The sequence below is a fragment of the Hippoglossus hippoglossus genome, chromosome 8, assembly GCF_009819705.1.
Source record: "Hippoglossus hippoglossus isolate fHipHip1 chromosome 8, fHipHip1.pri, whole genome shotgun sequence".
In the NCBI taxonomy this organism is placed as follows: Eukaryota; Metazoa; Chordata; class Actinopteri; order Pleuronectiformes; family Pleuronectidae; genus Hippoglossus; species Hippoglossus hippoglossus.
In genome coordinates, this window is record NC_047158.1 from 18,990,080 (window position 1) to 19,003,438 (window position 13,359).

Below are 13,359 nucleotides of genomic sequence, written 5' to 3' on the forward strand. Positions count from 1 at the left end.
AACTCAACTCTGCCATCACATCAATATGAATATTAACCAGTTCATGTACAGTAAACCTCAGCTTCCTGTGTTAACATTTACACACACACCCTTCCCCTTGGGCCTGTGTTGACGTCTTGTTTAGGAGCTCTTGGCCTCCACAAAGTTCAGATCCACTGCTCAGGAAGAGTCCTGGAAGTGGGATGCAGCAGCCATTTGTCTCAGGAACGCATCTGTAATTGTCTTGTATCAGCTGCATAGTGTAGTGTCTTGGAGGAGCTGCAGCATCACCCTGTGTCGAGGTGAGCATCGCGGTGGCCTTGAACCCAGGTTAGATGAGGTCGCTGTCAGTCTGCACACGGTGACACTCACAGAGTAGAGCGGCGTGTTCCAGAGAGCGGCGCCGTCAAACCTTTTGATGTTGAAAGCCACTATTTGTTTTGCACAGAAGGCAACACAACATGAGCTCTACTCATGTTCTCAGTGTAAACACAAGATGTATCTGTCATGAATGAAGAACCTTCTTTGTCGTGTTTGGACTAATGAGTCTTTATAAAACTTAAGATGAGTTTTGTTATCAATTGGTCTTTTTGTTTATAAAATGTCAGAATTTGGAAGAACTATAGTTTCCCAAAGCCCAAAGTAAAAACAAAAAAGTCCATATTGTGTTTATTGTCAGACCAACACTCCCAAAACCCAAAGAGATTTCATTCCAGCACATTTTCTGCATTTCTGCACAAAGAAAAAGAGCGAAACCGCATGTCCATGAACAATTTTCTGCACTGTGACAACACACGTACACACACACATACTTGGCACCAGCTGCCACAACAATCAGAGGTGGTCTCTCACCAGGAGTGCTGCTTTGATGGTTGTGTGTGTTTGTAAGTACCCTGGTACTGCAGATAAACTGAGGTTAATGTTTTACATCATATCTCAGTGCCAAGCTCATTCCCAGATTTGTTTGTCACAGAAAACGCTCAGTGGTCCTTGGCCACAAAACTCTAAAGTCCACTCGACCCCCTAAACAAAGGTTCAGGCATCTCTCTGCATGGTTTCGCTGAGTTTTTCCTCTGGAGAGCGAATTGCTTTTCCGATCTGTCTCGTCTTCTGGCAGAGGGGAAAACTCTGAATTTATGTGAATCTCATTTAAGATAATAAAACAATGCTGCTGCCATTAGAGCTTTTTAGGAACTTTTATTAAGGGCGTCCTCCCTTTCAGACGCCTCACTGACCTCACAGTCTGCAGCAGCACACAGACATAGGAGATTGAATTTAAAACGAGTCATCTTGTAACTGCTGTTAATGTCTCTTTCATCTGTTTGTCTTTCCCACTCTTTCTCTCTGCCTGTCTGTCTCCAACAGACTGTGGAGCATGGCTTTCCCCATCAGCCCAGTGCTTTGGCCTTTGACCCCAAGCTGCAACTTATGGCCATTGGAACAAAGTCAGGAGCCATCAAAGTGTATCCTTTTTGACATTGTCCCTCCATCAGCTCCGCAGTGCAGCTCCTGCTCTTGGTTTTGTCAGTGTTTCATGCATCTGTCATCCTCTTGTGATTTCTCGTAAGATTTTGTCCCCTGTGCATGTTTAAGGATGAGAAACCGCAGCTGTCATTGTGATTCAAATAACACCACGTCTACATAAAGGTTCCACGCTCCTGTTCTATTTCAGTCTCAGTGAGCTGTAAGGTGGGTGCTGCATTTCCTATTTTCTTACAGCGCTGTTTTGGTTTTCTTGCTCAAAGCTATTTTTGTAAGGACGAGGAAAAAAGTGATAGGCTGTATCTGCGGCAGAGCTGTTACTATAACATCAGTTCAGTGGAGTGTGTGCTGTGTGTGTGTCTCTGGGAACTGGCTCTGTCTGCACCACTGAAGAGGACGGATCTGTCATTCACTACTAAACTGACAATATTCCAGAATTGTGCCTGTTATTATAGGTTAGGATTCCAATATCTGTTATTTTGTTTTTATTTATTTATTTAACTAAATGTCTGATATCTAGGAATATGGGGCCATTTCTAGAACACATTTTAGTACAGAAATCAGAATGAATGATCAGACTCTTTATAAGTTTCATGAAGAGAAATTTGAGCTAAACTTGGAACAACTACCCAAACTGTCTTTTTAAAATACTTTCATATTTTGCTGTGTGACCTACAGTAGTTACTGGAGTAGTGTTAGCACAGTGTTTATCTATGCAGGGGATATTTTAAGTACACTCAATTTCTGGTGGTTTAGATGTTATGGTCAAAATAAGGGTTTGTTTACAACTTAAGTGATCATCTGACTGCTGCTGTTGTTGCTGCCCCTTCAGTACTCAGCTGCAATGTTGTTACCATAACTTCACTTCACAGGACGAGTATAATGTCATAGTTGATCGACCTCTTGGCCAGAACTATGAAAATTTCACCAAGACCCTCAAACTTTGGGGCCTCAGACATACCATATATGCATTTTTCTAGTTTGTGGTCAGTTGGAATCTAACCCTCAACCCTGGTGGTGACGATGCAAGGCTCTGACCGTTTTAGCAAAACAGGATGAGTTGGAACACTGAGTAAAGCTGTTCTGGGTATGAGTAGTGGTTTGGCTCATGGTGTGCACGAGGACAAAGCTGTAATTTGACTCTGCATGTCAGTCAAACATTAAATGTTGATATAGCGGCAGTGGCCGCAAATAAAACGATGCATGGGAAACTCAATCATTTCTGTTCGTTATGAAACTGTAGCTGACCAGTCGACGTCAGCTGAGCTTCGTGTTGCCCAGGTTTACACAGATAAAGGAATGTATCCCTATGTGTCTTAGACCACGTCTGAGTGATCGGATCTCCAATGCGTCTCGGGTCCATTCCCACCTGCACTTAGAGCCGTCCCCTTGTGATCAGATCACCTGAGACGGGTGTTAACGCCACGTCTGAACGGGGCCATGATTATAACGATGGTTCTGTAATTAGAGCAGCAGCCTAACATCAGCATGTTGACGTGTTGTGGTTTGCTCAGTGTTGGGTTACCACCCCCCCCCCCCCCCCCCCCCCCCCCCCCCCCCCCCCCCCCCCCCCCCCCCCCCCCCCCCCCCCCCCCCCCCCCCCCCCCCCCCCCCCCCCTGTTTACTGATGGAGCAGGTGAGCCTCAGACCACTGTCATCCTTAGGAAATGTCAAAGCGTGTGTGTACACTTTAAATTATGCAGTGTTTTTTTTGCCATGTTGGTTTCGCATTTTTGCCTCACATGTTTTAAGTTTGTCTCGCATGTTTCGTCTGTGAGGTGTAGTGGAGAGCAGGCAAAGGGATTGATCAACACAGACATACCAGGCTTTGGATTCTAATGTATGTTCGTACAAACTGTGGTTGTTTAACCAGTTTGTGGACATGAATCAGTGGGAAGGGAGCCTGAAAATGCAACATGGTTAAGTGTAAAATCCACATCACAGGAGCAGTGATATCCTCCAGACACAAGTGGACATGCTTGTTTGGTAGAGACGCCAGAAAATATCACATTATTATTACTGTCAAAATGAAAAGCTAAATTTATTATTCCGACTACGATCATCGCAATATCTGTCAAAATAACCACAATATCCTTTTTAGTTCAGTGCTTCTGGCTGTTTGTGTGTGTGGCTGTTTGTGTGTGTGGCTGTGTGTTTGTGTGTGTGGCTGTGTGTGTGTGTGTGTGTGTGTGTGTGTGTGTGCGCGCGCGCAGATGCATCACACTGGTGAATCAACTGTCTGAGACTCAGCTTTCCGAGAGAGGGAAAGAGAGAGAGACTGGTGGTACCAGGCGCTTGCACCTCAGAGAGAGAGAGAGATGAATGGATGGAGGGAGAAATGGAGGAGGGGAGAGATGGCAATAAACAGAGGCAGTAAAGACAGGGGAGTGTGAAAGAGACAGACGAGGGGGGGGGGGGGGCAACATAGCATGACTAACATGGGTATATCAACAAAATGACTGATACTGCAACATCCTACTTTTTTTTTTCTATAACAAAGTCCCAGCTGCTGGTGGAATTTCTGGAAAGTCAGCATGTGCTTTATACCCACAGGGAAAACCTGGAAAGTTTTCAAACAACATGTCATTTTGCAGGAATGTGACTGAACGATCACAGGATCCTGTCTCACACGTTAGGTGCATTAGAGCAGTTGGTCTCCACCATACATATTATGTTATAGTTTATTTTTACAGTTTCTTTTATTGAAAAATGTCCCAATATAGTATTTCTTTACCTTTGCAAGACGTCTAATATCATTAAGGCGAAACTAGAGCTACAACAATTTCTCAATTAATTAATTAGACTGTTGATTAATCATGAGATATATTTTTTAAAGCCAAATATTTTATGGTTTTGTGGTTGTTTGATTCTCAATTGTGAAAGTTGGATTTGTTTATTTCTTAAGACCTTTTATGTCACCTGACCTCTATGGTAACGTGGTGGGCATTTTTCAGCAGCAAGTCCTCACATTCGAGAAGAGGGAACCACAGTTTCTTTTGCTTGATCGATTCATTCATCACCTGATGACAGAGCTTCATACGTAGATAACTGTCGGTATCACAATTTTTGTTCTGAGGTTTATAGCCTTCATTTTGACCAAATATTTGTGCGTGTGTGTGTCTCCACATTCCCTGATAATCTCACAGACTGACTGACTTCGGTTTGACCTAGACGAGCTTCCCAGCATACCTGTGTACAGCGAAACACACACTCACACACACACACACAGCCTTCCAGCCCTCACTGCCAGATGTGTGGTTCGAGTCTCGCACACTGATGCCCGAGCAGTGGTGCACAGTGTGTGTTGAGTGGAGTACAAAGTCTGGCTGGGTAGATGTAGAGTTGTAGTGACTCAGTTACAAAGGAGAAAGTGGAATTTTGCAAAATGTTCTGAGAGTTTATGTATGAACTTCAGATTTCAGGGCAGATTTATTATTTTTTTTTTCACATGTGCTCTGTTTCAGCCTGTCGCTCGAGTTTCTCACTTGTTCTTTCCTTTTCTCTTTCTCTCTCTTTCTCTCTCTCTCTCTGTGTTTATAAAAGCAGAGTCATATTACGCCCTGAGACTTTTCTGCTTCAACCACAGACTGGGGCTCAGCAGAGGGAAGGGGACGATGTGGTGTGGACTTTTATTGTGTGTTTGTGTGTGTGTGTCGACAGAGATGATGTGGGGGTGGTGGGGCGATCTTAAAGAGTCTGTCTCCTGTCAGGGAATGCATGTTGCATTGCCCTGGGTTAACCCTGTGTGTGTGTGTGTGTGTGTGTGTGTGTGTGTGTGTGTGTGTGTGTGTGTGTGTGTGTGTGTGTGTGTGTGTGTGTGTGTGTGTGTGTGTGTGTGTGTGTGTGTGTGTGTGTGTGTGTGTGTGTGTGTGTGTGTGTGTGTGTGTGTGTGTGTGTGTGTGTGAGAGATTGGGTGAGTAAGAGCTTTGTTGCTGAGTCTAGTCTTAATAAAGGGAGCTTTTGAATTGGTTTCCAAGACGACCAGTGCAGTTGCCTGGGATGAGAAGTGCTTGAAGACTGGAGGGTTTTAAAAGTCTGCAGCTCAGCACACAGAGTTTCTTGATAGAAACGAGTCAGCGATCTGTAAAAAGGGCAAAAAATAATACTGCTGAGCACAAACATCTGAACCATAGTTACTACTTGCTTAACCCTAAACCTAACTTTAACTTATATATATCATTAAAATTTAAGGTTTTTGTCCCCACAAATGTGACTGAATTAGCAGCTTTAAGTCCCCACAAGATGAGTAATGTCTGGACCACACACACACACTTGATGTAAACTAAACTAATGTGAAACTATGGGCTTTGATTTCATCCATTATGTGCTGAGTCACACTGAAACTTTGTGACCATGAATCTTCAGTATCGGTGAGCCAACAGCCAAGCTAATATTTACACACACACACACACACACACACACACACACACACACACACACACACACACACACACACTGCAGAGCTTTGATCTGTGTATTTGTGGGTGTGCTCCAGCTGTCAGTTCTCCCTCTGTCTGTGTAACATCCTGTTGCACACACACACACACATAAACACACACTCTCTGTGATTTTCCTGTCACTCCAAAAACTTTGTCTTCTCCTTGTTTGCGTCTCTTCAGATTTCAGCCGCGGTCGACCTGTTTTGTCATTACTGTGGTCGAGCCGTGTTTTCTGATGTCATCGGGTTGTCGTCTGATTTTTGCGCTCGCCTGAAGTTCAAGAGAAGTTTTCACTGCCCCGGTGTGATTCATGCTCTCCTGCAAGGCGAGACCACAGACATTTTACATAGTTCGGTGACCTGTGAACTGAGTTGACCGTGTCAGCTGCTGTAGCTTATCGTGAAGGAATCTGGAATTGTTTACCGATGCTCGAAGTCAACACCATTATTATAGTTTGTGGTGAAAACAGTGAATTCCCCATGTGCTCGTTGGTACCACTCAGTCATTTCCCCTTTTAAAATTGAACTGCAGCTTTTCCTGTCATTCCCACAAACATTTCCAGCTTTTCATCTGTCACATTAATGTTTTTCATATACAGACTGTGGTTTGTATTACAGGCTTATCTGTTGTCTCCTATAAATATTACTTTATGTAATGGTTTTTTTTCTACGTGTCGACTAAGGCAGCATTTAATAGCAAGGTTACGAGCAAATCATTGCAACGCAGCCTGTGGCATTCCTCCCACTCTTCACCTCTTCTTTTTTATTCCTCCTCTCACCCACACACTGCCTCCACTTATTTGCCATATATAAAGTAATTCATCCAACACTGCATGCTACACTATTTTTAGTCCTCTACTCTCTCTTTTCCTCACTCCTCCTGTCATTTGTTGTTTTTGTTTTGCTCCTCAACTGTCCCCGTCTAGCTTTGTGGGTTTTTTTGGTTTTCCATTCGTCCTTCAGTCACTCTGTCCCTCTGTCCCCTGGTTGTAGCCTGATCCTCATTGATATTCCTGAAGACTGGCAGGATCTTTAAATCAGCTTCCTCCTCATTCTGTCCTCTCCATCTCACACACACACACCCTCCTCTTTCCCTCTCTTTGGTCCATGCCGTCCTCCTCTTCAGCCCCCCCCCCCCCCCCGACTGACGCACACTCACCCGCCCAGTTGGCAACAAGTTGGAGAGGTCTGTCCGTCTGTCTGCTGAGATTAAGGGTGGGGGGTCTCTGCGAGTTGGACAGAGCGGAGAGTTTGTTAAATGAGAGTTGAGGAGAACCCAAAAGAAAACATTCTTCTAAACTGGTGGTTCAGAGTTGAATGATCGAGGCCTGAAGTGTTGAAAGAGTGGGAGAGCGTGAGAGTGAAGAAAAGAAGAGGAAGTGAAGGAGAAATATAGAGTAATGATGGTGTTGATATTGCTCCATTTAAAACCCCCTTAGGTCAGTTGTTTTCAAATAAGATCCATGGCCCTTTATTATAATATACGGCTTCACAACTGAATTCATTAACGTTTAGGGAAGGTAATACAGTTGTAATTGTTTAGTTGAAGTTTGTAGTGTGCTTCGTTGCTGACCTGACAGTCATGTACTTGTAGTTTGACTGCTGCCGTGTCGGGGGGGGGTGAACATGCATTGAGTGAGTGGGACAGAAAGAGGAGTGTGGGAGCTGAGGGAGAGGATGCAAATGAGACCGGATTGTTTCTCTAGTGGGTGGGTGGAGTTGTTTGGCTTGTCCTGTTGTAGACTGCCTTTTGCCAGACATGTGAAGAGCTTGTAACTATTTGTGTGTGTGTGTGTGTGTGTGTGTGTGTGTGTGTGTGTGTGTGTGTGTGTGTGTGTGTGTGTGTGTGTGTGTGTGTGTGTGTGTGTGTGTGTGTGTGTGTGTGTGTGTGTGTGTGTGTGTGTGTGTGTGTGTGTGTTGGGGAGGAAAGAGAGTTGGAGAAAATGATCGCAGAAGATCCCTCAGATGATAAGACTGCAAACTCTAAAACTACTTTTATAAACTATTATTTTAACCTTTTCTCTGGGCTAAAATGTCTTATTGTCTTTCTTTGTGGAACTTGTACATTCATCCTTGGGTTTAGCGATCTATCCTTCCTTCCTGTCAATTCTTGTCTTCACACACACACACACACACACACAAATCCCTGTGTGTGTGTGTGTTTTAGAGGGTGTGCTGGCTGTTGTCTGTGTGTCCGCATGGAGGACAATGCCTTCTGTTTGTCTGTATTCAGACCGTGAAATCGCTTTATCCTTGCTAACGCTCTCTCTCTGCATCACCGGGCAGTGTGTGTGTGTGTGTGTGTGTGTGTGTGTGTGTGTGTGTGTGTGTGTGTGTGTGTGTGTGTGTGTGTGTGTGTGTGTGTGTGTGTGTGTGTGTGTGTGTGTGTGTGTGTGTGTGTGTGTGTGTGTGTGTGTGTGTGTGTGTGATTATGAGTTACTGTAGGCCTTCATTGTTTGCATTTCAGGGATCTCTGGTGAGCGATGAGACACATCTTTGTCATACAATCAGAACATGCAGGTTGATGAATGGTTTCCTATGAACCAGTGTGACATTCAGCAGGTTGCTCAGAGATTCAAGTCTCTTATCACGTAGAGTTATTCTTTTTCTCAAGTAAGTGAAAGGTTGAGTATGGGCTTGTTGCTTTATACTTTTAAATAAGTTCATCTTCAATTTGAGCATTTGATTAAGGAGACTCTCTTGACTTCCTGTAGCCTCTGGTGTTACGGACGTGTCTGTGTCTTTGAACTGTTGAATAAGCCTGATCCTCGTGAGGCTTCTTTCATCTGACATTTCTTTTTATACATAATATATACTTGACTCCAGAGGTCTTGAATTTAAGCATAGTTTTATGTATTTTGAAGGAGATTCATCAGCCCTTGATGTTTGTCAGAAGTGTAATCGGAATAACTAAAGAAGGGAACCGGCTAAAGCACAGTTAAAACAGAGCAGGGCCACTGAGACGATGTCAGTTGGTTGATTCTCTACTTCGTTCCAGACTGAAATATCTCAACAACCAATTGTTGGATTATGGTGGAATGAAGTTGACACTTCTGTCAATTTAAATTCAGACTCTTAGTTTGTTCAATAGTTTGATTAATGACCAAATTAAATTAGATCATGACATGAATGTTGGGGTATTTGCAGCGTGAGATGGGAAGGGTGACGCATATGTTATCTGCCCACTACTATTGAGGACCAGTATGATGAGCAGTGGACAGATCGAGTGGGGCAGGGAGCTTAATTCAGTGGACACACGCACATGCACACGCACACATACACATGCATGTCGTCCCTAGTTAGGAGTTGATGACATCATCACCGGGAATCCCTCCACCAGCTGTCCTCTGACATCCCCACGACCAGGAAATGTGTGTGTGTGTGTGTGTGTGTGTGTTTGTCATATGTGAACCACGTGCCACATTTGAACTCGTGAAGTTTTTCTTACTCTTTCACTTCCTCGTCTCACACATTTAATTTGTCTTCCCTTTAATTTACAATACAAACCTCTGCTGTGCGTTACAGCTCCACTGACTGTCAGACATATGTATTTGGGGTCTGTGGACTGTAATGGGAGACGTGGTGGCCTGGTTCCTGTCAAAGGTGCTGCAGACCAGCCAAGTGTCAAGGCTCTGACAGTCTTAAATAGTCATTAGTGGTTTTATTTTTTCCCTACATGCTGACAGCTTTCTTTGCACAGCCAGCTTAAATTAGGAGGAACTGCTGCGGCCATTATTACATGGCTGGGACACTGCTACAAACCACCGCTGCCCATCTGTTCTCAGTCCCTCAGATCTTTTTCACTCGGCTGTGATTTTCTCTTTTCACTTAAGACGGTTCAACAGTTAAACTCGTCATGTTCTGTAGCATGTACAAAAACACTGATCAGGCCCAGTTGATTCGGATGGCAGGAGGGAAAGTACCACGTCACTTTGAAAGAGGGAATCATTGTTGGAGTACGGATGACAGGATATTTTTAAGACATTTTCCAGAGGGGCTGCATGTGACTGACACAAATGTCCGAGTCCATTGCTCTCCACATTTTCTGGAACTTTTCCTGCCAGCCCCGTTGTTAAATATCCAGAAAATGTCCGAGCAGCAGGAGGAAATGGTCTGGAAAATTCACTGTGACCGAGTGGGTGTGGTGATGACGTGCCTAACATGCAATAGATGCAAAAGTAAAACAGAGAATAGAAATGTCAGGATGAAAAAGAGGTGTCATACATATAGAAGACGCAGACGACAAAACAATACATAATGTATAAGTCATGTCCTACCTCCTGCTGCTCGACCCGTCGTTTAAATGTTTCAGACGTTTCCTGTTGTTACGAATGCGTCTGACCTGGACAATCTCTCGCTGCTAATCTGCTTTGTACTGAATCTACTGCGCTTCCATGGAAGACGTGAGAGTTTTATCAATCTTCTCATTTATCTCTGTAAGAAAACAAATGAAGCACATTTTCCCTAAATGTCAATCTGTTCCCGTCAGGCAGTAGAATATTTAACTTTGTTCTCTAACGGTGGTTTATTTGATTCGTCTCGCTCATATCTTTTGTTTTTCTTTTTGCCTCTGCTGCCATTATCTGGACTTGTGGTTCATGACCCATGAGTCGATGCTCTCGCCCACCTCCAGCTGTCTGAGGCATGTATTATTTCGGCAAATAAAACCCAGCGGCAGGAAGTGACAACACTGAAAGAATGCTGGTATAACACTCAGCTGGGCCTCCAGGGGATCAGGACAGAGAGGGATTTAAGTTTAGGGGGAAAAGGGTTAAAATCAACATGGAGAATGGTGCTGAAGGAATATCTCTGACTTTTATTTAGATTTCCTGGATGTCCTACAGAGTGGTGGGAAAAAGAGAGGGTGGGAAAATTGTAAAATGCAGAAGGTTTTCCCCGGGCATGCTGGGAATAGGAAAGAAAAAGACCCATCAATGCTAATGAGAGTAAAAACATGAAAAGAGGGGGATATTTGTATGGTTAAATTATATATTTTTCTCAGATAAAACTGAGAATAATGAACACAATGTTGAAGCAGCTCCGTAAACAGTCGTACACAAACATGAGATCCTTTTAGATTTCCCTATTTTTCTGTATTTTAACCCACATTCCTGCAGGCTTATGTAAGCTGGCTGCTAGCGGGTGTGTGCGCTAATTCGCAGTTTATCCAAATTCAGCCTAATTGTCTTCATGGCGTCACGGTAGTCTTTATTTTATCAGCTCGGCTTCATTTACTGGGCTTGCGGAGGAAGCGCTGTGTGAAGATTACTGTTGATTATACACAATCACGCTGGTTTTTGATCATCTGCGTCATCCGGTGCTGGTAATTGCAACGAGCCTTGTTTCAGTGTCCTGCTATTACACCTAACCAGCATGTTCGTTCAGGTTTACAGCTCAGAATGACCAGTTGTAACTGTGTTCCCATTTTAATTCTACTCTAGGAAAATGTTAGGGTGTGTGTGTGTGTGTGTGTGTGTGTGTGTGTGTGTGTGTGTGTGTGTGTGTGTGTGTGTGTGTGTGTGTGTGTGTGTGTGTGTGTGTGTGTGTGTGTGTGTGTGTGTGTGTGTCTCTGGGTTTTCGTGTCATGCGGTGAAACGTAGACGGTGCTGAGCTGTCACCAGTGTGCGTGTCAACACTGTGTAATAATTGTATTACACAGTGTGAGTCTGTCTGGAGGAGACGTAGGTATGTGCTTGTGCTTTCTGTTTGAAGCCCGTGACCTTCCACACAGTCAGAAAATCACCTCGGGGAGAAGGAGAACAATATTTCAGCAGCAGTCTTCAGTCGTCCCAGGTCCTGATTCTCTGGTGAATTTTCTCCAGTCTAGTATGTGATGTCTAATGCGTGAAATGAACTTGCGCTCGAGTCTGAGGGGCTTTATGTGAGAGGGGAAAATATCTGAGTTTAAATATGATGGTGCTTTTAATATGCGAGAGGCTCGAAACTGGAAGAATACCAAGATCTCAGGATTAAAAAGAGGCTCCCGAGACGTCTACGTGGAAAGATGATGAGATTTGGGAGCTTTTGGTGATAAGAGCCAACGTCTGTGTCAGTGTCAACAAAAACATCATGCTTTCTGCAGCGGAATATTGTCTGCATTAAAGTGGTTACACCTTCTAAATTAATGTAAAAGAATAGGATGTGGTGGTTTGGTGGAGAACTTCTCCGCACCCGTCTTGTCGTTGAACAGTGTAAAGTTTTTCCATGCTGTGTATTTCCTTGACGGGATCCTCACAGTTACGGGGCCCCTGGTGTTGAGTTCACAGGACTACACCAAGACACCACTGCAGTCACACAGATCCACTTCCTGCCTGGACAGGTGAGCTCCACCTCAGCAGTTTGTGCAACATTAGTAAAAAATGAAATGGGGGGGGTCAAACAGATGTGTGATGTTTGCCTTGTTTGGTTGTAGGGGCGGCTGCTGTCGCTGCTGGATGACAACACCATCCACCTGTGGGAGCTCGTGGCCGGGCCCCCCAGAGAGGTGGGAGGAGTAAAGAAAGAGGGTGTGGCCTCTCTCCAAGAAGTGGACAGCTACAGCCTCCCTGGAAGACCTGGCATCGAGAGCTGCAGGTATATGAAAGCCTGTTTTAGATGTTAATATTGTTTTTTACCTTTCTACGAGGAATTTTTCATTTCAAATGATCAGTTCCACCCCCTCTTCCAACCTGGCTGCTCATTGGAGAGTCTCACGAATATCTGTTTGTCATTAACTTGTGTAAAGAGTGAATTCAGATCTACCTGCAGCTTCACTCTTCCTCCTCCTCCTCTTCATCACCTTCGCAGTGCCACTCGGGTGACCGTACTCCTGCTGCTGAGGTCATGTGACCTGCTCTGCATTGGAACGGAGGGAGGGGGCGTGTACTTCCTGCAGTTGCCCCGCCTGTCACTGAGAGACGACCAGACGCTGCTCCAGGATCAGGTCACGCAGAGGTGAGACTGTCGCATCAGTGACTTTACAAACAGCAAATATGAGTAGACAGATAAAAATGGTTAAGTCTGATAAATAGTGGGATGACACACTGCAGGTGGATACGTTTGTTTAATTGATGTTAACACTGTTTAGCCCAGACGTTAATGCAGTCATCCTCGCTGGATCTCTGGCTTTCTTTCTTAACTATCACTTCTCTCTTCTCCATCCCCGTCACATGTCTTCTCTTCAAACACTCTAGTTTCCTCCAGTCTGCTCCAGCTGAGCAGGTCAGACACACACGTGCATGCAGAGACAAATCTCCTTGTTGACCCTCGCAGCAGCGCAGGCAGGTCAGGGTCATGTGGTTCAGGGACCATGAGAACAACGAGGTCTTCGGGTTTTCAGGGGACAGGAAAAGGCGTTTGAGACGTCCTATCCTGTAAAACCGATGAATGATGATGCCGGTGCTTGTGGTCAAGTCGAACTGACTATGAGCATGTTTTGTGGATGTGGTGTGAAGGAGGAGCAAAGAACCAGATGCAGAAAA

The 13,359-nt window shown here is 44.5% G+C and overlaps 2 protein-coding genes across 2 annotated transcripts in view; both read left to right on the forward strand.

The window, feature by feature from the left end:
• The window catches only part of myo15aa (myosin XVAa), a 55,482-nt gene that overhangs the window by 39,729 nt on the left and 2,394 nt on the right, over nt 1-13,359 (forward strand). The window lies entirely within an intron of this gene.
• The window catches only part of llgl1 (LLGL scribble cell polarity complex component 1), a 31,108-nt gene that overhangs the window by 1,744 nt on the left and 16,005 nt on the right, over nt 1-13,359 (forward strand). Inside the window, exons 2-5 of the mRNA XM_034593386.1 lie at nt 1,345-1,442; nt 12,137-12,218; nt 12,312-12,472; nt 12,686-12,832. Of these exons, the coding sequence (XP_034449277.1) occupies nt 1,345-1,442; nt 12,137-12,218; nt 12,312-12,472; nt 12,686-12,832 (488 nt within the window). The remainder of the gene's footprint in view (nt 1-1,344; nt 1,443-12,136; nt 12,219-12,311; nt 12,473-12,685; nt 12,833-13,359) is intronic.